This window comes from Hyperolius riggenbachi, chromosome 1 (assembly GCF_040937935.1).
Source record: "Hyperolius riggenbachi isolate aHypRig1 chromosome 1, aHypRig1.pri, whole genome shotgun sequence".
Lineage (NCBI taxonomy): Eukaryota > Metazoa > Chordata > Amphibia > Anura > Hyperoliidae > Hyperolius > Hyperolius riggenbachi.
The window spans coordinates 646,885,487-646,905,803 of NC_090646.1; the positions used below are offsets into that span (position 1 = coordinate 646,885,487).

Sequence of the window (20,317 nt, forward strand, 5' to 3'; positions counted from 1 at the left end):
GTTCAGGGTCTGTGGCTGAAATTATTAGAGGCAGGGGATCAGCCGGGCTGCCAGGCAACTGGTATTGCTTAAAAGGAAATAAATATGGCAGCCCCCTCTATATCCCACTTACTACAGTTCTCCTTTAATTCTGATGTCAACAGCTCTGCCATCGTTTTAATCCGCAATTTTTACACCCTCGCCCTGGGTGCGTGCCTGCATTCTGTGAGAGCACCACTAGGGGCGCTGGAACACCTCTCCTCTCCGTCACTAAGCCTTTCACCGAGTGTCGTCACACAGAACCCGGAAGTGCGCTGTGTTTGCTTTCCGGTGAGCAGACGGGACAGGAGAGAGCGGAAGGTGGGTGTATTCGGTACAGGGGCTCTGGTGCCGCCTGGCAGAGAGTGCTGGTGGCGGAGGAGGAGTGATGCGGCCACCAGGGGGCAGCGGAGCTGATGGCATCATAGGGCATGACTGGGAGGTGCAGGGGAGGATGTGTGATGTCATATGATCAGAGTGCAGGGCTGTAACTACCTGAAGGAAAAACAGAGGATCACACTGTGCTAACTATACACACAGGCTGCCATCCATGAGGAATCAGGACCATCTGTGACGTCATATGGATGTCATACTGGGACAGGATACAGGGCAGTTGGGTGTGTGATGTCATATTTGGTTTCAGGGAAGTGTCTGGAAGGAGAGTGGAGTGTGTGATGCAAGACCGGAAAAATATCAGCTCCTGAAGTGAGAGGTACATAGAGGCTGCCATATTTATTTCCTTTTAAAGTGAACCTAAAGGCAACAAAAAAAAATGAGATGAACTCACCTGGGGCTTCCCTCAGCCCCCTGCAGCCGATCGGTGCCCTCGCAGCTCCGCTCTGATGCTTCTGGACCCGCTGGCGACGACTTCTGGTTTCGCCGTCACCGGCCGACAGGCATGGGAACGCGAGTGATTGTTCGCGTTCCCAGCCTGTATATCGCCCCCTATGCTGCTATTGCGGCCTTCTGGCCGCAATAGCAGCATATACAGGCTGGAAACGCGAACAATCACTCGCGTTCCCATGCCTGTCGGCCGGTGACGGCGAAACCGGAAGTGTTCGCCGGCGGGTCCTGGGCCATCGGAGCGGGGCTGCGAGGGCACCGATCGTCTGCAGGGGGCTGAGGGAAGCCCCAGGTGAGTTCATCTCATTTTTTTTTTACTTTAGGTTATCTTTAAAGAGAACCTGTAACAAAAAAAAAAGTTCCCCTGGGGGGTACTCACCTCGGGAGGGGGAAGCATTAGGGTCCCAATGAGGCTTCCCCCCTCCCCTGTAGCTGCAGGCAATCCAGAGCTGGCTTCCCAGAAGTGTCCGGCAATCCTCCTTCGACAAGCCTGATAAGCGCTGATTTATTTACCTTTCTTGGCTCCAGCGGGGGCGCTGTTTGCGGCTTTCTGCACGGAGATAGGCAAAAATAGCCGATCTCCGTGAGGTGGAGAGCCGATACTGCGCCTGCGCTGGAGCCGGGAAGGTAAATATTGACATCCCCACTGTTCGGGGAGCTTGATCTCTGCCGCTGTGGGACCGGGGAGGACAGGGGAAGCCTCAATAGGATCCGGAGGCTGAGTACCCCACGGTGGAGGATTTCTTTGTTACAGGTTTTCTTTAAGCAATACCAGTTGCCTGGCTATCCTGCTGATCCTCTGCCTCTAAGGGCCCGTTTCCACTAGTGCAGAAACCGGGTCAAATCCGCAGAGTTTCCCTGCAGGCAAATCGCTCGGGGAAACTCTGCCATAGGAAGTGATGGTGCCGCCGGCCGAATCGCTTGCCCTAGCAATTTGGCCGGCTTTGCCCACAGTTTTTGCACGGGAGGCAGCGAATCCCATAGCCGTGCATGGCACGGCTTCTGGGATTCGTCTGCGTACCCGCAGACCCGGAAGTGCCGCCGTGCATCTTGCAGCTGTGCGTGGTGGCCAGTGGAAACGGGCCCTAATACTTTTAGCCATAGACCCTGAACAAGCATACAGCAGATCAGGTGTTTCTGACATTGTCAGATCTGACAAGATTAGTTGCATGCTTGTTTCTGGTGGGATTCAGACACTACTGCAGCCAAATAGACCAACAGGGCTGCCAGGCAACTGGTATTGTTTTAAAGGAAATAGGCCAGCCTCCATTTTCTTCACTCTTCAGTTGTCCTTTAAATCCACTATCGTCATTTTTTTTTCCTTAAACGTGAGACATTGGCATCTAGTGTGGTGTCGTAATACAGCCCCAGAGAATCCAATGTAGCCACCGCATCAGGGCCCTTGGGCCAGAGGGCCGCCGAAGGGCCCTCCCTCAACTACAGTATTAGCTCTCTATTGGTTCTGTTCTCATAATAATGACTTCTATAGATACTTTGAATAGCAGTAATCATTAACACACTGTTTCCTATCCCCTTCTTGCACCTCTGACACTGTAGTTGCCATTGGCAGGGATTGCTATGTATAGAGTGCTTGGGGGTAATCCGTAACAAGCTGTTCCCCATCCCCTTCTTGCACCTCTGACACTGTAGTTGCCATTGGCAGGTTTTGGTGCGTCATATCAATTGTTATGTATAGAGTGCTTGGGGGGCCCCATTATAAAACTTGCATCGGGGCCCACAACTCCTTAGCTACGCCACTGTTTACGTTGTTGCTATTTTTCTATTTATTTTTTTCTTAGTTTTGTGTTGGACTGTTGTACTTATTTGAGTGTAGTTTTGCGAGTGCTGTTAATGCAAATATATATATATATATATATATATATATATATATATATATATATATATATCCTGTTCAGACCGTACACATTGCAGATTTAGCGGGTGCAGAATAATTATAAATGTTCAGGTGCTTTTTGCAAAGCGAGTACAGGGGCAGAAATAGTCAGAAATGCAAATCCTTCACTTGCAATGCAAATTTTATGCAGGTTGGAATCAGGCCAATCGAAATGAGCAGGACGTGCGTTAGACTGGCCAGAAATTGGAAGCTCATTGACCACGTCTTTGATCAGAATCATGATAAGGGTGCTGGAATCGATCAGCAGTGCTGGTTTTGGACGGCCGTGATTGCCGGTGGGTGTGGTTTGTAGTGGAGAAGGCATCTGACTTGGGCCATGTATTTCTCCTTCAGATCAGCAGCCATGGTGTGCATTCCCTGCATCGTCATTCCAGTCCTCTTGTGGGTGTACAAGAAGTTTTTGGAGCCAATCGTCTACCCCTTCATATCGCCCTTCATCAGTCGCCTCTGGCCAAAGAAAGCTGTTCAGGGTACCCCGACCTCGGGAGGCCAGGGCAAGGCAGAGTGTAACGGCAGCACTAAGGTAAGTGAGAGTATTTGCAGAGCTTCTGTAGAAAAAGGTCAGCAAGACTAAAGCCTTCTAAAGGTACCCATACATTGTGAGACATTCCTCGACAGATTGGATCACTGTGATCAAATCTGCCGAAGATTGTTGCCTCAACATGCTGCCTGATTGTAATTTCAGTTGCTTCCTGGCAGGAATCGATAAACGTTTCCCAACGGACAGGAAGTTTTTTTGATGGTTGATTGAGTGCAAGAGAGTATCTATGCAGGTGGGCTTCAAGTCGGTGACACATCCCTCCTGCTAGTGCTGCTCTCCCCGGGGGGCTCTGTGCGGAGTATTAAAGAGACACGGAAGCAAAAAAAAACCCGTATGATATAATGAATTGAATGTGTAGTACGGATAAGGAATAGAACATTAGTAGCAAAGAAAAGAGTCTCATTTATTTGTATTTCATTTTTGTGTCATTTTGTCATTTTATGCAAATTACAAACCACACCCTGTGTTTTAAACTATAAAACAGAGCAGAGCTAATGACCCTTTGAACTTCCTGGCAGTAAAATCTTATCTGAAGCTGTTTCTTTGATGTATAAGTGCTTCAGAAAACAGAACTGTATTCATCCAAGTTGGGTCAGAGACCTTAGAGAGGTTCTTCTGCATGGATAACAACTGAAGTTTCTTAACCCTCCTGGCGGTGAAATTTTTCTGCCACATAGGCAGAAATCAATTTTTTAAAAAAAAATTTTTTTTGTTTCATGTAAAGCTACCAGAGTGGTAGCTACATGAAACACCACTAGAGGGCGCATGTGTCCCTCTAGTGCGATCATCGCCGGTGTAATGTCTGATTGCACTGCCCGGAAGCTCCCTTCCACACTGAGTAGCACGCATGCTCAGTGTGAAGTTAATTATGCTGCTGATGGTAAAATAATAAATATATCCGCTTCCACACATCATACACTCATCAAATTTTCAGGGTAGGGAGAGGATCCCCCGAACGACCTCTATGCCAAATTGCAGCCCCCGAGCCCCGCTGGTTCAGGAGATAGATTAGAGAAACCTATCTCGGGAACCAGTGGGTCTCGGGGGCTGCAATTTGGCATAGAGGTAATTGGGGGGTTCCCCTCCCTACCCTGAAAATTTGCGGAGTGTAGGGTGTGAAGAAGCTGAGATATTTAGTATTTTACCATCAGCCGCATAATTCAATAGGAACTATGGCCGCATAGTCTCCTACTGCGCATGCGGGGCAGCGCAAACCCAAAGGCAGCGTAATCAGACACAACACCGGCATCAATAGCAAACAGGGGAACGCGTATAGAACGCTTTCCCCTGTTTGGCTTCTCCTGTCGCCACGGCGAAGATCGGAATGACGTCATGGACGTCAGCCGACATCAGACACCTCCGATCCAGCCCATAGCGCTGCCTGGAACTCATTGGTACGGGCAGCGCAGGGCTCTGGCGAGGGGCCATCTTCAGCCGCTGCGTGCAGGCGATTGCCGCAGAGCGGCGGTGATCAAGCTGTGCGCGCGGCTAGCAAAGTGCTAGCTGCGCGCACAGCACTTTGAATGGGGCAAATCGCCCCACCAGGGTCAGAGATATCCTCCTGCGCGGCATAGCCCGAGCTCAGCTCGGGCTTACCGCCAGGAAGATTAAAGGATACCCGAACTGACATGTGACATGATGAGATAGACACGTGTATGTACAGTGCCTAGAACACAAATAACTATATTGTGTTCCTTTTTTTTTCTTTCTCTGCCTGAAAGAGTTAAACATCAGGTATGTAAGTGGCTGACTCATTCCTGACTCAGACAGGAAGTGACTACAGTGTGACCCTCACTGATAAGAAATTCCAACTATAAAACACTTTCCTAGCAGAAAATGGCTTCTGAAAGCAAGAAGGAGATACAAAAGGGAAATTCTTATCAGTGAGGGTCACACTGTAGTCACTTCCTCTCTCAATCAGGACTGAGTACGCCACTTACATACCTGATATTTAACTCTTTCAGGCAGAGGAAGAAAAAAAAGGAACACAGCCTAGTTATTTGTATGCTAGGCACTGTACATACACATGTCTATCTCATCATGTCACATGTCACTTCGGGTATCCTTTAACTCTTCCTGTACTGGAAATCAATGAGGCTCGTTTCTTTTGTTACTAATGTTCTATTTCTTGTAGCTGTACTACACATACAATTTATTATACTATAAGTTCATTTTCGCTTTAGGTTTGCTTTATAGGACTACTGTAGGGGGGTCGGGGGAAAAAGAGTCGAACTTACCCGGGGCTTCTAATGGTCCCCCGCAGACATCCTGTGCCCGCGCAGCCACTCAACGATACTCCGGCCCCGCCTCCGGTTCACTTCTGGAATTTCAGACTTTAAAGGACAACTGTAGTGAGAGGGATATGGAGGCTGCCATATTTATTTCCTTTTAAGCAATACTAGTTGCCTGGCAGCCCTGCTGACCCTCTGCCTCTAACACTTTTAGCCATAGACCCTGAACAAGCATACAGCAGATCAGGTGTTTCTGACATTATTGTCAGATCTGACAAGATTAGCTGCATGCTTGTTTCTGGTGTTATTCAAACACTACTGCAGCCAAATAAACCAGCAGGGCTGCCAGGCAACTGCTATTGCTTAACAGGAAAGAAATATGGCAGCCTTCACATACCTCTCACTACAGTTGTTCTTTAAAGTTAGAAAACCACTGTGCCCTCACTCCCGCTGACGTCACCAGGAGTGTATTGCACAGGCCCAGTATGGTCTGTGCCTGTGCAGTACGCTCCTTGTGACATCAGTGGGATCGAGGACACGGCAACGCAGGCGCAGTGGTTTTCAGACTTTAAAGCCTGAAATTCCAGAAGTGAACCGGAGGCGGGGCAAGAGCATCGGTGAGTGGCTGCACGGGCGCAGGATGTCTGCGGGGGACCATTAGAAGCCCAGGTAAGTTCAACTCTTTTTCCCCTCCCCCCTACAGTAGTTCTTGAAGCATGACAGAGTTCTCGGATACTCACCACTCCAGCTGGCACGTTCCTCCTCGGTGCTGCCAAAATCTCCTGGTGTCCGTAGTGACCCGGCGGTGCACGTAACAATATACTGTACATTGCCAGGTCAGGGGGTCACTACAGGGACCGGGAGGCGATGGTATCACAGAGGAAAGAGCACACAGGAGAGGCGAATGCTAATACTCTGCATGGGGTCCCAGTAAGCACAGAGGGGGGGGGTCACCTAGGGGAGCAGCAATAATTGATTTTTAATAGATTGCTGCATAAAATCAATGTGCAATCTATCTTTTTGGCACATTGGGAGAAAATCTGCTACTGTATGCCAGGTTTTATTTTCCTGCCCAGAAGAAGATCTCACCAATGAGATGAGCCTTATGGTGGCCACTAATGATCCAATCTTTTCATCCAATCTTACCATTTCTATGTAATATAAGGGAACTGCCTAAATTATCCATTTAATGTATTTACTCAATTTACCCTTATACTACATAGATTTGGTAAGATTGGATAAACAAGATTGGATCATTAGTGGCCACCATTAGTGCGTGTACACACATCCAATTATGATTGGCCAATAACCAGGACTTCTCCAGAGCAGCCCCCACTTTATGGAACGCTTTCCCTCCATCAGGCTTAAAGGCAACCTAAACTGAGAAGGATATGGCTTTTTCCTTTTAAAATAATACCAGTTGCCTGACTCTCCTGCTGATCCTGTGTCTCTAATACTTTTAGCCACAGCCCCTGAACAAGCATGCAGATCAGGTGCGCTGACTGAAGTCAGACTGGATTAGCTGCATGCTAGTTTCAGGTGTGTGATTCGGCCATCACTGCAGCCAAAGAGATCAGCAGGACTGCCAGGCAACTGCTAATGTTTAAAAGGAAACATCCATATCCCTCTCAGTTTAGGTTCCCTTTAATAATCCGATAATAATAATCCGAACATTTGTATAGCGCTTTTCTCCTGTCGGACTTAAAGTGCTCAAGCTGCAGCCACAGGGACACGCTCAAGAGGCCACCCTGCAGAGTTAGGGAGTTTTGCCTTGAACTCCTTACTGAATAGCTACTGACTCTGGCCAGGATTCGAACCCTGGTCAAAGGAAGGTGTCCTTAACCAGTACACTATCCAGCCACTTGCCTCCAACTTCAACTCATTCGAGCAGGCCTTAAAGACTCATCTGATCACTATTACTTACCTGTCATCGACATACCTCCATCACCCTCCCTTGTACTTACACCCCCCTCCTCCTTCTGAGTCCCTCTTCCCAGCCCTTAGATTATAAGCCTATTTGGCAGAGCTCTCCTCCCCATCTGCTCATCTCCGCCACCATATGGACTCAGTGACTCATCTGCTATATTGCTACCTTGCAATCTGCACGCCATTGTTTATTGCTATATCACTATTCTGTGTACCATTGTTTACTTCTGTAATGTCCCTGTGTAGTAGTCTAATGTTGTAATGTCTCCCCCTATCTATTGTACAGCCCTGCCTAATATGTTACCATTTTATAAATAAAGTTTAATACATTTCCAATAAAAGAATAAATAAATAGAGTCTGAAGTGGAATATTTTTTCCTCTTTTTATTGCGCAGCTACCTTCAGCATTAAATTCCAATTTTCCGCTGCAGAACGAGTTATTTATGTCCCTGAAATAGCCCAGCAAAGTTCCACAACTTTCCAGGTTGCATATTTTGCTGTCATGAAGAGGCAGAGCTGTGCGCTGCAGCTCTGCCGCCTCTCCGGTCAATCTCCGCCCCGCCTCTCTCAGTGAAAGAAGTCTGAGAGGGGCAGGGAGAGGCGGAGATTACTGGAGAAGAGGCGGAGTTACTGTGCACAGTATTCAGGGCATTTCTGGGGGAAATAATACTCGTTCTGCTGCGGAGATGCGGTGAAGCAACTTGGATTGTACTGCTGAAGATGGCTGCACAAAAAAAAGGTAAAAAATTCAGCTTCAGACTCTCTTCAAAAGCAGCAGATTTGTTCTTGTTCTTCTAAGCTTGTGCACATGTGCAGGATTATCTGTGCGTTTAGACATTTCTCGGCACATTGTATTTTATATACACGGGCAGCACGGTGGCGTAGTGGTTAGTGCTCTCGCCTTGCAACGCTGGGTCCCCGGTTCAAATCCCAGCCAGGTCAACATCTGCAAGGAGTTTTTATGTTCTCCCCGTGTGTGGGGGTTTCCTCCGGGCACCCTGGTTTCCTCCCACATTCCAAAAACATACAGATAAGTTAATTGGCTTCCTCCTAAAATTGGCCCTAGACTACGATACATGCACTGCACGATACATACATAGACATATGACTGTTGTAGGGACTAGATTGTGAGCCCCTCTGAGGGACGGTTAGTAACAAAAACTATATACTCTGTACAGCGCTGCGTAATATGTCAGCACTATATAAATACTTGAATAAATAAATAAAATAAATAGCTGGTGTTCATCTATTAATCATGGATACATGTTATTGTGTTTGCAGGTTGCCAGTAATGGAACCATGAATGGAGATGTGGATCAAACGCACAGAGAAACGTCCAATAAAAAGGCTGATTGAACGGACCTCTGTACACACAATAAGACTCTGACTTCATCTACCTAACACCATTTTAAACTGAGAGGAAAACCCCGACCGCTTTCCCTTTACTTTGCTGATTCAAAAAAAAGGACATTTTATTGATGGTTTCTATGGTAGCCTTCAGCGGTCATAACCTATTTCTATGTAATATATACTGCATTCCAGAGATTTAGAAATACCTTATTCTATAGTAAATTATTAAAAAAAAAATCTCCTTTTATGTGTCATTTAGGGAACGTTTAGGCCGGTTTCACACTGTAAACTGGCGGCAGCGGCGCGTTAGTACGCTGTGTTCTGTCTGGCCACCAGCCAAGCAGGAAGTGACATGTGCTTGCCGTCACTTCCTGCTTCGGGTATGCGAACGTGCACAGAAGCATATTGTTAAAATATGCTTCCACGCATGCACGCTGCATTGTTGACGTTTAAAAAAAAAAAAAATTCACCAAAGACTAACATGACTTCCGGCCCGATGCAGAGCGACGCATGGACGCGCGTTAACGTAATTTTGACGAAAACGTCACTTGCATTGCGCCGTACCGTGCCAGTATGAAGGTCTCCATAGGGGTGTGGTAAAAATACAGCACCTCCCCTGGTGTGAAAGGGGCCTTAATAAATACACATATCTGTGGTTGCTGCTTTCTCCTCCTCCTGGCTTATTCAGGAAGCCCATTAACTCCTGGAGAGCCGGGAGTGGGTGGGGCTCCATCTATAGAGGCTGGCACAGGAGCAAGTAGATGCACCCGAGACTTGGAGGTACCTTCAAAGGCTATGACTGGAATGAAAGCGTCTTTTTATTGAGCATCGCGGAAGAATAAGATTTGTAATATTTTGGTTCTCACAAAGCTAGAGTAACTTTTAAAAGTGCTGAAACTGAAGAAAGGCGTTGTATGGATTGAGCGCCATTACTGCAGAAGACCACCTGCTGGTGGACAGATGAAGCGCTGCACAGTCCAGGCACATCACTCACAGGTGAAGCATGAAGCGCTGCACAGTCCAGGCACATCACTGGTGAAGCACGAAGCGCTGCACAGTCCAGGCACATCACTCACTGGTGACGCACGAAGCGCTGCACAGTCCAGGCACATCACTCACTGGTGAAGCACGAAGCGCTGCACAGTCCAGGCACATCACTCACTGGTGAAGCACGAAGCGCTGCACAGTCCAGGCACATCACTCACTGGTGAAGCACGAAGCGCTGCACAGTCCAGGCACATCACTCACTGGTGAAGCACGAAGCGCTGCACAGTCCAGGCACATCACTCACTGGTGAAGCACGAAGCGCTGCACAGTCCAGGCACATCACTCACTGGTGAAGCACGAAGCGCTGCACAGTCCAGGCACATCACTCACTGGTGAAGCACGAAGCGCTGCACAGTCCAGGCACATCACTCACTGGTGAAGCACGAAGCGCTGCACAGTCCAGGCACATCAATCACTGGTGAAGCACGAAGCGCTGCACAGTCCAGGCACATCACTCACTGGTGAAGCACGAAGCGCTGCACAGTCCAGGCACATCACTCACTGGTGAAGCACGAAGCGCTGCACAGTCCAGGCACATCACTCACTGGTGAAGCACGAAGCGCTGCACAGGCCAGGCACACCTCTCACTGGTGAAGCGCTGCACAGTCCAGGCACATCACTCACTGGTGAAGCACGAAGCGCTGCACAGTCCAGGCACATCACTCACTGGTGAAGCACGAAGCGCTGCACAGTCCAGGCACATCACTCACTGGTGAAGCACGAAGCGCTGCACAGGCCAGGCACACCTCTCACTGGTGAAGCGCTGCACAGTCCAGGCACATCACTCACTGGTGAAGCACGAAGCGCTGCACAGTCCAGGCACATCACTCACTGGTGAAGCACCAAGCGCTGCACAGTCCAGGCACATCACTCACTGGTGAAGCACCAAGCGCTGCACAGTCCAGGCACATCACTCACTGGTGAAGCACCAAGCGCTGCACAGTCCAGGCACATCACTCACTGGTGAAGCACGAAGCGCTGCACAGTCCAGGCACATCACTCACTGGTGAAGCACCAAGCGCTGCACAGTCCAGGCACATCACTCACTGGTGAAGCACCAAGCGCTGCACAGTCCAGGCACATCACTCACTGGTGAAGCACGAAGCGCTGCACAGTCCAGGCACATCACTCACTGGTGAAGCACCAAGCGCTGCACAGTCCAGGCACATCACTCACTGGTGAAGCACCAAGCGCTGCACAGTCCAGGCACATCACTCACTGGTGAAGCACGAAGCTGTGGGTGGCTAGCAGCGCTGTGTAGTCGGTACAAAAATCATCCAACTCCTCAGTTTATGAAACTACTCCGACTCCAGTTACCAAAACTTTTTAGGTTCCTCGACTCCACAGTAGGGATGCTCACCGAAACGGAATTCCCTTAGCGCTATAGCGGAAATTCCGTGGAAGGATGTGTAATTCTAGCGGAATGCGGAATTTTGTACGCCAATCACAAGGAAGCCCCTAGAACAGGGGTAGGGAACCTATAGCTCGGGGGCCAGATGTTGCTCCTTTGATGGCTGCATCTGGCTCACATACAAATCAGTAGGGGTTGATTCACTAAGCTACACTGCTCAAGCAGCGCAGCTTAGTGTGGCAGCGCAAGTAACATTTTCAAAGTACGCACACTACTGCTGTAGCATGCACTACTAACTTACTCACACTCCCCTCAAAACTGACAGCTGCTCCAATTGTCCCACTCTGGATCCTGTCAGGTCCAGTGACCTGTCACTTAACAGGTAGCCTATTGGGCCAAAGTGCGGGGATCTCGTCCTAAAAAAGTGAATCAACTCCCAAGTCAGCTAGCTAATTGTACAAGCTGTTAGTCGGTATTTCTCCTGTCTGGCTCTTGGGGAAATTGCTGATGTTGCTGAAACCCAAGAGAAGCTGAAGACGTGTCTGGCACTTCCGCTGCCCGGCGGTCCAACTGTATACACATCACCATGGCTACAGGGACCGCCCTCTGCTGCGCATGCGCACTGTCCCAGTTTGAAACATATTGTATGGCTCTCATGGAAATACATTTTAAAATATGTGGCGTTTATGGCTCTCTCACCCAAAAAGATTCCTGACCCCTGCCCTAGAAGAAGTTTAAAATGAAAACAAGAGGATTTCTTCATGAAAATCTGAATTTCTGCACCAATCAGAGGCTTACAAAAACCACCCAAACTGATTTCTGCATGAAAATCGGAATTATTCCAGCACCAATTACAGTGTTAACAAAAACCAATCAATCCTATGTTAGCAACCAGCTCCCTAGCTATCTCACCTATCCTAACCATTTTGTATAGGTCCCATAGCTTATGTGACACCTGCGCCGCAAAAACCGCAGCCATGGCACCACCCCCAGGTCCCAAAGCTTATGCGACACCTCCTGCGGTGTAAAAAACCACCACCAGGTCCCAAAGCTTACACGACATCTCCTGCGGCGCCAAAACCACCGCCATGGGACCACCGCCAGGTCCCATAGCTTACGCGACACCTCCTGCGGCAGCAAAACCACCACCATGGAACCACCGCCAGGTCCTATAGCTTACGCAACACCTGTGGTGCCAAAACGATCGCCATGGGACCACTGCTAGGTCCCATGGCTTAAGTGACACCTGCTGCAAAAAAAATAATAAAAATAAAAAAAAGACCGGGGGAACAGCCACTAGGGCCCATGGGCTACCATTTAGCATAAACAAGGTTTCATTTGCGATTACTTTAATTTTTCCGCCGGAATGCGGAATTCCGGAAATGTAATGGAGTCGGAATTTAGCGCTGGCAGAATTCCGCAGTTCCAGCATAACGGAATTTGCTCTTTCCAATCATCTCTACTCCACAGCCCTGGTGGCTAGAAAGGTAATAGACACCTGCTGGTGGGTCATAGAAGTTCAGATCATAAGATACCACCAAAAGGTAAAACAGGGAGTTGCAGGGTTCCTAAACGATGGTGCAAACAGTGCCAAATCGATTTTCAGTCAAAATCGATTGATTTGGTCAGTCGGCGGTGAGTTGGGAGTACATTGCTAGCGGCATTCGATTTTGGAACAAATAAAGCAGCCCTGCTTTATGCTGGGTGGATCACTTGCCAAGCGGCTGTTGCTGGTCGGTGGCCTCTGTACATCTGCCTAACCGCTTCCGGACCTTGATATTTGAAATCTACGCCCTGTTTGACCTGTTATCCCTGTCGCTATGACAGCAGAGCTCCGTGAGCAGGTCAGGAGCTGATTTCATTCGCCCCTGACCCTGTGATCAATGGGAGGCAATCTCAATAGCTTACATTGATCACAGGGTCAGGAGCCAATAAAATCGGCTTCTGACCGGCTCATAGAGCTCTGCTGTCATAGCAACGGCAGAGCAAGTGACCTTCAGCAATGGGAAGGCAGCAGCAGTAGTCGCGGGTCTGTGCGGCGTGACGTCAGTAAGCCCCTTTGTTGTACCAGCGGTACTGAAGTGATTAAAGTGAACCTTACGTCAGAAAAAAAAAGGAGTTTTACTCACCTGGGGCTTCTACCAGCCCCCTGCAGCAGTCCTGTGCCCTCGCAGCCACTCACTAATCCTCTGGTCCCCCGCTGCCAGCTAGTTTCATTTTTGCTGACAGGACTGGCCACGCGTAGCTTTTTCCGCATTCCCGACTGCAAGTAGCGCTATTGCGGGCCGCAACGCGTACAAAAATACGCGTTGCCGCATTACGAACGCATAGATATGCGGCAACGCGTATTTTTGTACACGTTGCAGCCCGCAATAGCGCTAATTGCAGTCGGGAATGCGGAAAAAGCTACGCGTGGCCAGGCCTGTCGGCAAAAATGAAACTAGCTGGCAGCAAGGGACCAGAGGATTAGTGAGTGGCTGCGAGGGCACACGACTGCTGCAGGGGGCTGGTAGAAGGCTTAAGTGAGTAAAACTCTTTTTTTCCTGACTTAAGGTTCACTTTAAGGCTGCTTTCACAGTGGGACGTTGCAGGCGCATGTTAGAGCAGCCTGTAACGCAGCCCAACTCACAGTAATGAAAAATCAATGCGCTGTTCACAGTCCCAAGTTGCGTTACAGGGTAACACTGGACGTTCAATGAAAGTGCAGCATGCTGTGCGTTATAGGTGGTTTTAGCTGCGTTAGACTGTTTGCACATGCTCAGTAAGGGGAGAGTGCGCTATTGTTTCTAGCCACATGGCTAATTAATATTCACTGCACTGTAGTGTTGTCCGGATCATGAACGATTCCGATCTTTGATCTGGATCTTTTTTTGTGAGTCGAATCAACCGGATCATCACAATGAAGGATTCGGTTTTCAGTGGATGTCTGGAAGAAATGGGAACTGCAGCTTCTGTGCACAAGCACAATCTTCCTGCAGCATCTCTCCCTTCCCCATTAGCACCCTCAATGTACCCTCATTCTCCTGCACCTCTCACTCTGCTGCACCCCTGCTTCCTGCTTCCCTAGTAAAATGATTCAAAGATTCGGTTCAAAGATCCGGATCTTTTCAATGATCTGATTCGAATCATCCGAATCATTGAAAAGATCCGGACTTCCCAGGATAGCACCAAGAGCCTCATAAAGCGGCTCAATCTGACGGCCAATTTCAACACCACCATACATTGCGTTAGGGGCACGTTATGTGACCTTAACGCCCCCTAAAACGCAAGGTCTTGTGAAAGAGGCCTAAAGGTAGAATTTCAAAATAAGTCATTTTTTAAGCACTTGCGGTTTGGTGTAAACCACTTACTGCCTCAGTAACTCCTCTCTTCTTGCATGGATAATTACCTGCACAGATCTGGAAGCATTGCAACTTTTGCAGGAGCATCACCTGTACTAATCAGAACATTGATTCCTCTCAAGACTCATTTTGCTATCAGAGAGTTCAGACTGGTCATGTGGCCATCTCTGCAGATACAACCTAGATAACAAAATTATAAATAATGTCTTAAAAAAAACAAAAACATTCCTTGTAATGGCTACATCTGAACTGAGGAGGTTTCTTTATTATTATTTAGTATTTATATAGCGCCAACATCTTCTGCAGCGCTGTACAGAGTTTGACTGGCCACTTTACTGTCCCTCAGAGGAGCTCACAATCGAATCCCTACCATAGTCCTATGTCTATACAGTATATCGTGTAGTGTATTTATCGTAGTCTAGGGACAATTTTTGGGAGAAGCCAGTTAATTATCTGTATGTTTTTAGGGTGTGGGAGGAAACCAGAGTGCCTTGAGGAAACCCACACAAACACTAGGAGAACATACTAAATCCATGCAGATAGTGTCCTGGCTGGAATATGAACCTGCAACCCAGCGCTGCAAGGCGCGAATGCTAACCACTATGCCACCATGCTGCCTTTTTTGATCAACAAGAAAGGTATTTCACTTTTAATGGTGCATACACACATCCAGTTTTGATTGACTAATTTTACCTTTCCATGTAGAATGAGAGCTTACCTGCAGGATCTGTTTCCTGCAGGAAAGTATTTCAAATCTATTGGCAACTACATGGAAGTGCTAAAATTGGCCAGTTAAAATCGGATGTGTGTGCGGCCCGTACACACCAGAAGCTGGACCGGGGAACCCACAGCATCGCGACCCGATGAACGAGAGTTCTTTGCTCCATCTTCCTACCTGCGGGGACACACGATGGGTGTAAACGAGAGTTCAAACTTTCGAGGCACTTTGCGTGGGAGTCGTCTTTGATCTTAAAGAGAACCTGAACTGAAAATAAAAAGTCAAAATAACCATACACAGGTCATACTTACCTCCTGTGTAGTCTACTCCTCAATCTCTTTCTCCTCTCCTGCATCCCATTTGTACACTGTGATCAGTGGAATTCTCCATCCTCCATTTTAAAAATGGCCACTACTCCATAACGGCTTTCTAGTCAGCACACTGTTTAACTATAATATCATCCACTTGAGCCATAGGGAAACATGGACATTACCTTGCACATTCAGTTGTAACTGACAGCTGCTGATATATAACTGACAGCAACTGGTATATTTCAGTTCTGACAAAATATTGTCAGGATTGGAAGGGATCACTGTAAGAAGAAAATGGTGAGCTTCTGACTGACGGCGAGGTAAGTATGTAATATTCATTTGCATGTGTTTATTTTAAATATTTTTACTCACTTCAGGTTCCCTTTAAAGATCCAATTCACCATGAGTTGTAATCGCCATGTGTTGCAAAACATTTGTTTAATCGCGCACACATACCCACATTGCGAAATCGTGGAAACAAATTTTCATCTCGCAAAAAGTTCACCGGTTGCAAAAAAAAATAGCAATATGGGTATGTAGCTGAAGACTTCTTTGCACTATGTAAAATGAGGTCATGCATACCATAAAGCTAAGTACCCACGCCACGAGCCGAAGTTTTTTCCATGACTTTGTGACGTGGGTACAGGTGCATGACCACACAACGTTGCTTAGCGTCGCGCCGCAATAACCGTCACGGCGGATGGGATCTCGAAGATCCCCGACGACTCCCGCAGAAAGTACCGCGATTGCTTGAAGTCTCGTTCGCTCCCGGCATATTGCGTCGCGTGACGTCGTGCGCATCCGCCAACAGGAAGAGGCGTCGCTGATGACCGTCAAGGGAACGTCGCAGGACCCGTCAGGCGGTGAGTACGCAGCTTAGAATTGATCTACTGTCTGTGGTATCCTGAAGTATTGACCAACAATGTTACAGGCGTATGTTACCAGGCTAAGCAGCAGAGGAGCTCTGTAATCCTCTACTGATTACTTCTCTATGTTTCGTGTCTCACCACATCCACTCTTGTGCTTTGAGAGGGATGGAGTTGCCATGACAATGGGATGCTTAGATCCCGCCGGCATTGCTTCTGCCTGCATCCTCCGCAGAGTTCTGGTTAAAGGTTACCTTGATGTCTGTAACGAGCAGCGTTCCTACACCACAGACGGAAACGAGGCATATATTTACTGTACAGCAAAGGAATCTACTCCACAGCACAGAAAAAAGGCAGCCTTAGCATATCCTGCAGAGGGGAAGCAGAGCGCTTTACAAATAACTATGTACCTGTCTAGCACGGTCATGGGGTGGATCATAGTGTCACAGTAGAGCCTAGAGAGGACAAAATATAGAATTTTGTTAATGATTGTTGTTATTTTTTATTTATATAGCACCAACATCTTCCGTAGCGCTGTAGATGGGGGTGCACATGGGTGACTTCATGCCGAATTTTATGGAGAGCTCAGGGTCCCTTTAAAGTGAACCAGAGACGAAGCGCCCTCATGTATTTTACCATAGAAATCAGAGGTAACATTAGAGAAAACATTTACCCTGCTCTCTGCTTCATCCTTTACTGCTAAAAGTGTCTGTTATCAGCTGAGATAAGAATCCCCGACTTTGCTATAATGACTCAGCTATAATGATTCCTGAGCAGAGCCAGCAGAGGGCAGGCTTGGGCTTGAAAAGACACCAAAGAACACAGTCTCAGCTATAATCAGTCTGTAGCAAAGCCAGACTGAATACTCAGTCGGGATTCTTATCAGAGGTGATCACAGGCAAATTAAATAGAGAACAATGAAACAAAGAGCAGATTAGGTGTTTACTGTCATGTTCCCACTGATTTATTAGGTAAAATACATGAGGGTGCTTTGTCTCTGGTTTTAAGCGCAGCAAGCGTTTTTACTAACCTCCACCGGGATCCTGACGCTGGCAGCCATTCTCCTCTCTGTCCTCAGAGGCTAAGGATCCTTCTGGTGAGATTGCTGTCTGTCGTCATGACGACAACCGGCGATCTAACTACTGGGTTACAGCACCACCCGGAGGACGGAGGGAGAACTGCAGCGCTGGATCCCAGGGTGAATAGAAGGGCTGTGCATGATTTTTTTTTCTGGTTTTAGGGTCTAAAAGTATGCATACAAATTGCACCGCTTTTAGACACTAAAATACAGAAATAACCCTACCGCCAGGGAGGTTAACTTGGGCATCAGTTTTGCATCCATTTTTCAATTTAGTTACACAACCTGCTCGTTATCTGTCCCGATGCTCCGTCGCCGTTCATTCAGGTCCCTGCATGATAGAAACGTGGGGTATTCAGTTCCCAGAGCCCGATCAGAAGCATCAGGCTACCACTGGTTTGAAAAAGACCAATGGGAATTCTCCCTGAGCACAACAGGGAGGCATTTAATTGGACCACTACTCAGTGGACCAATGAGAATCATCCCTGAAAAATGACGATTGCTATTGGTCTATTGCAAACCAATCGTAGCCTGATGCCTCTGATGGGGCTCTGGGATTGGTATATTGGATGTTCTAGCATGCAGGGACTCGAATAGATGGTGGAGGACCCGAATGAATGGATGGAGGCAGGTGATGTGCATCTCTGTAATGAGAAGGGGTGTGGTCTAATGACATCAACACCCTATATCAGGTGTGCATAATTATTAGGCAACTTCCTTTCCTTTGTCAAAATGGGTCAAAAGAAGGACTTGACAGGCTCAGAACAGTCAAAAATAGTGAGATATCCTGCAGAGGGATGCAGCACTCTTAAAATTGCAAAGCTTCTGAAGCGTGATCATCGAACAATCAAGCGTTTCATTCAAAATAGTCAACAGGGTCGCAAGAAGCGTGTGGAAAAACCAAGGCGCAAAATAACTGCCCATGAACTGAGAAAAGTCAAGCGTGCAGCTGCCAAGATGCCACTTGCCACCAGTTTGGCCATATTTCAGAGCTGCAACATCACTGGAGTGCCCAAAAGCACAAGGTGTGCAATACTCAGAGACATGGCCAAGGTAAGAAAGACGACCAACACTGAACAAGACACACAAGCTGAAACGTCAAGACTGGGCCAAGAAATATCTCAAGACTGATTTTTCTAAGGTTTTATGGACTGATGAAATGAGAGTCTTGATGGGCCAGATGGATGGGCCGTGGCTGGATTGGTAAAGGGCAGAGAGCTCCAGTCTGACTCAGACGCCAGCAAGGTGGAGGTGGAGTACTGGTTTGGGCTGGTATCATCAAAGATGAGCTTGTGGGGCCTTTTCGGGTTGAGGATGGAGTCAAGATCAACTCCCAGTCCTACTGCCAGTTTCTGGAAGACACCTTCTCCAAGCAGTGGTACAGGAAGATGTCTGCATCCTTCAAGAAAAACATGATTTTCCAGTCCAAGTACTCCACAGCGTGGCTGGCAAGAAAGGGTATAAAAGAAGAAAAACTAATGACATGGCCTCCTTGTTCACCAGATCTGAACCCCATTGAGAACCTGTGGTCCATCATAAAATGTGAGATTTACAAGGAGGGAAAACAGTACACCTCTCTGAACAGTGTCTGGGAGGCTGTGGTTGCTGCTGCACGCAATGTTGATGGTGAACAGATCAAAACACTGACAGAATCCATGGATGAGTGTCCTTGCAAAGAAAGGTGGCTATATTGGTCACTGATTTGTTTTTGAATGTCAGAAATGTATATTTGTGAATGTTGAGATGTTATATTGGTTTCACTAGTAAAAATAAATAATTGAAATGGGTATATATTTGTTTTTTGTTAAGTTGCCTAATCATTATGCACAGTAATAGTCACCTGCACACACAGATATCCCCCTAAAATAGCTAAAACTAAAAACAAACTAAAAACTACTTTCAAAAATATTCAGCTTTAATATTGATGAGTTTTTTTGGGTTCATTGAGAACATGGTTGTTGTTGAATAATAAAATTATTCCTCAAAAATACAACTTGCCTAATAATTCTGCACTCCCTGTATATAGAAATGCACCCTGTATGTATTTAGAGAGTTTAGCCTGTTTAATTCCCCCTTATTTGTGTCTAATCACAGGTTGTAATCTGATTTCTGCCCTGGGTCACATGACTGCCCTGCAGTGATGGCATATATGCTCATTTGAAAGCACAGGCTGTTAACAGTAGGTCTGCTTCTTTCCATGAATCAGGAAGGAGAAATTGTTCAGATTTATTGCAGGATTTGTATCAGATGTAAGCGCTGGTTCACACTTGCTTTAAAAACGTATCTGTAGCTACGTTTTTTGTCCCGGACGAAAAACTGAGCCACGGATACCAATGTTAAAAATAGGAACAGTACACACTCAAGTTAAAAACGTATCCGCGTGCGATCCGCGGAATACGTTTTTAAACCCAGAACGCAGAGTCCGGATTCGCAGCATTTTTCACGGACCCTTATACACGTACGGGTAGTGAAAATCAATGGGGAAACGGGCCTCCCTCTTCACTGACATTTTGGGACACTGGAAACGGATCAGTTTCCAGTGTCCCTTGGTGAAGGATGGGTCCGCCATGCTGGAGGGGGTAGCAGCCAGGACGGGGGGCTGCGGGCAAAGTGGCGGCCAGGGGGGTCACACCCCCCCCCTTGCTCACCTAGGTGCCCCCTGTCCCCGCTCCCCCTCCAGCTCGCATATAATGTAATAAATTGTACCTAAGGAAGTTCGGCGAGCCGGGCACTTCCGCCCACACCGCTCGAGTCACTTCCTGCGATGCCGCCCACTGAAAT

At 47.5% G+C, this 20,317-nt stretch overlaps 1 protein-coding gene across 1 annotated transcript; it reads left to right on the top strand.

The window, feature by feature from the left end:
* Nucleotides 1–233: 233 nt before the first annotated feature.
* Nucleotides 234–8,853, top strand: C1H18orf32 (chromosome 1 C18orf32 homolog). The gene is made up of 3 exons (XM_068271883.1): nt 234–339; nt 3,110–3,299; nt 8,756–8,853. Exons 2-3 carry the CDS (start codon nt 3,120–3,122, stop codon nt 8,828–8,830), a joined length of 255 nt encoding a protein of 84 aa, XP_068127984.1. The 5' UTR covers nt 234–339; nt 3,110–3,119; the 3' UTR covers nt 8,831–8,853.
* Nucleotides 8,854–20,317: the final 11,464 nt, after the last annotated feature.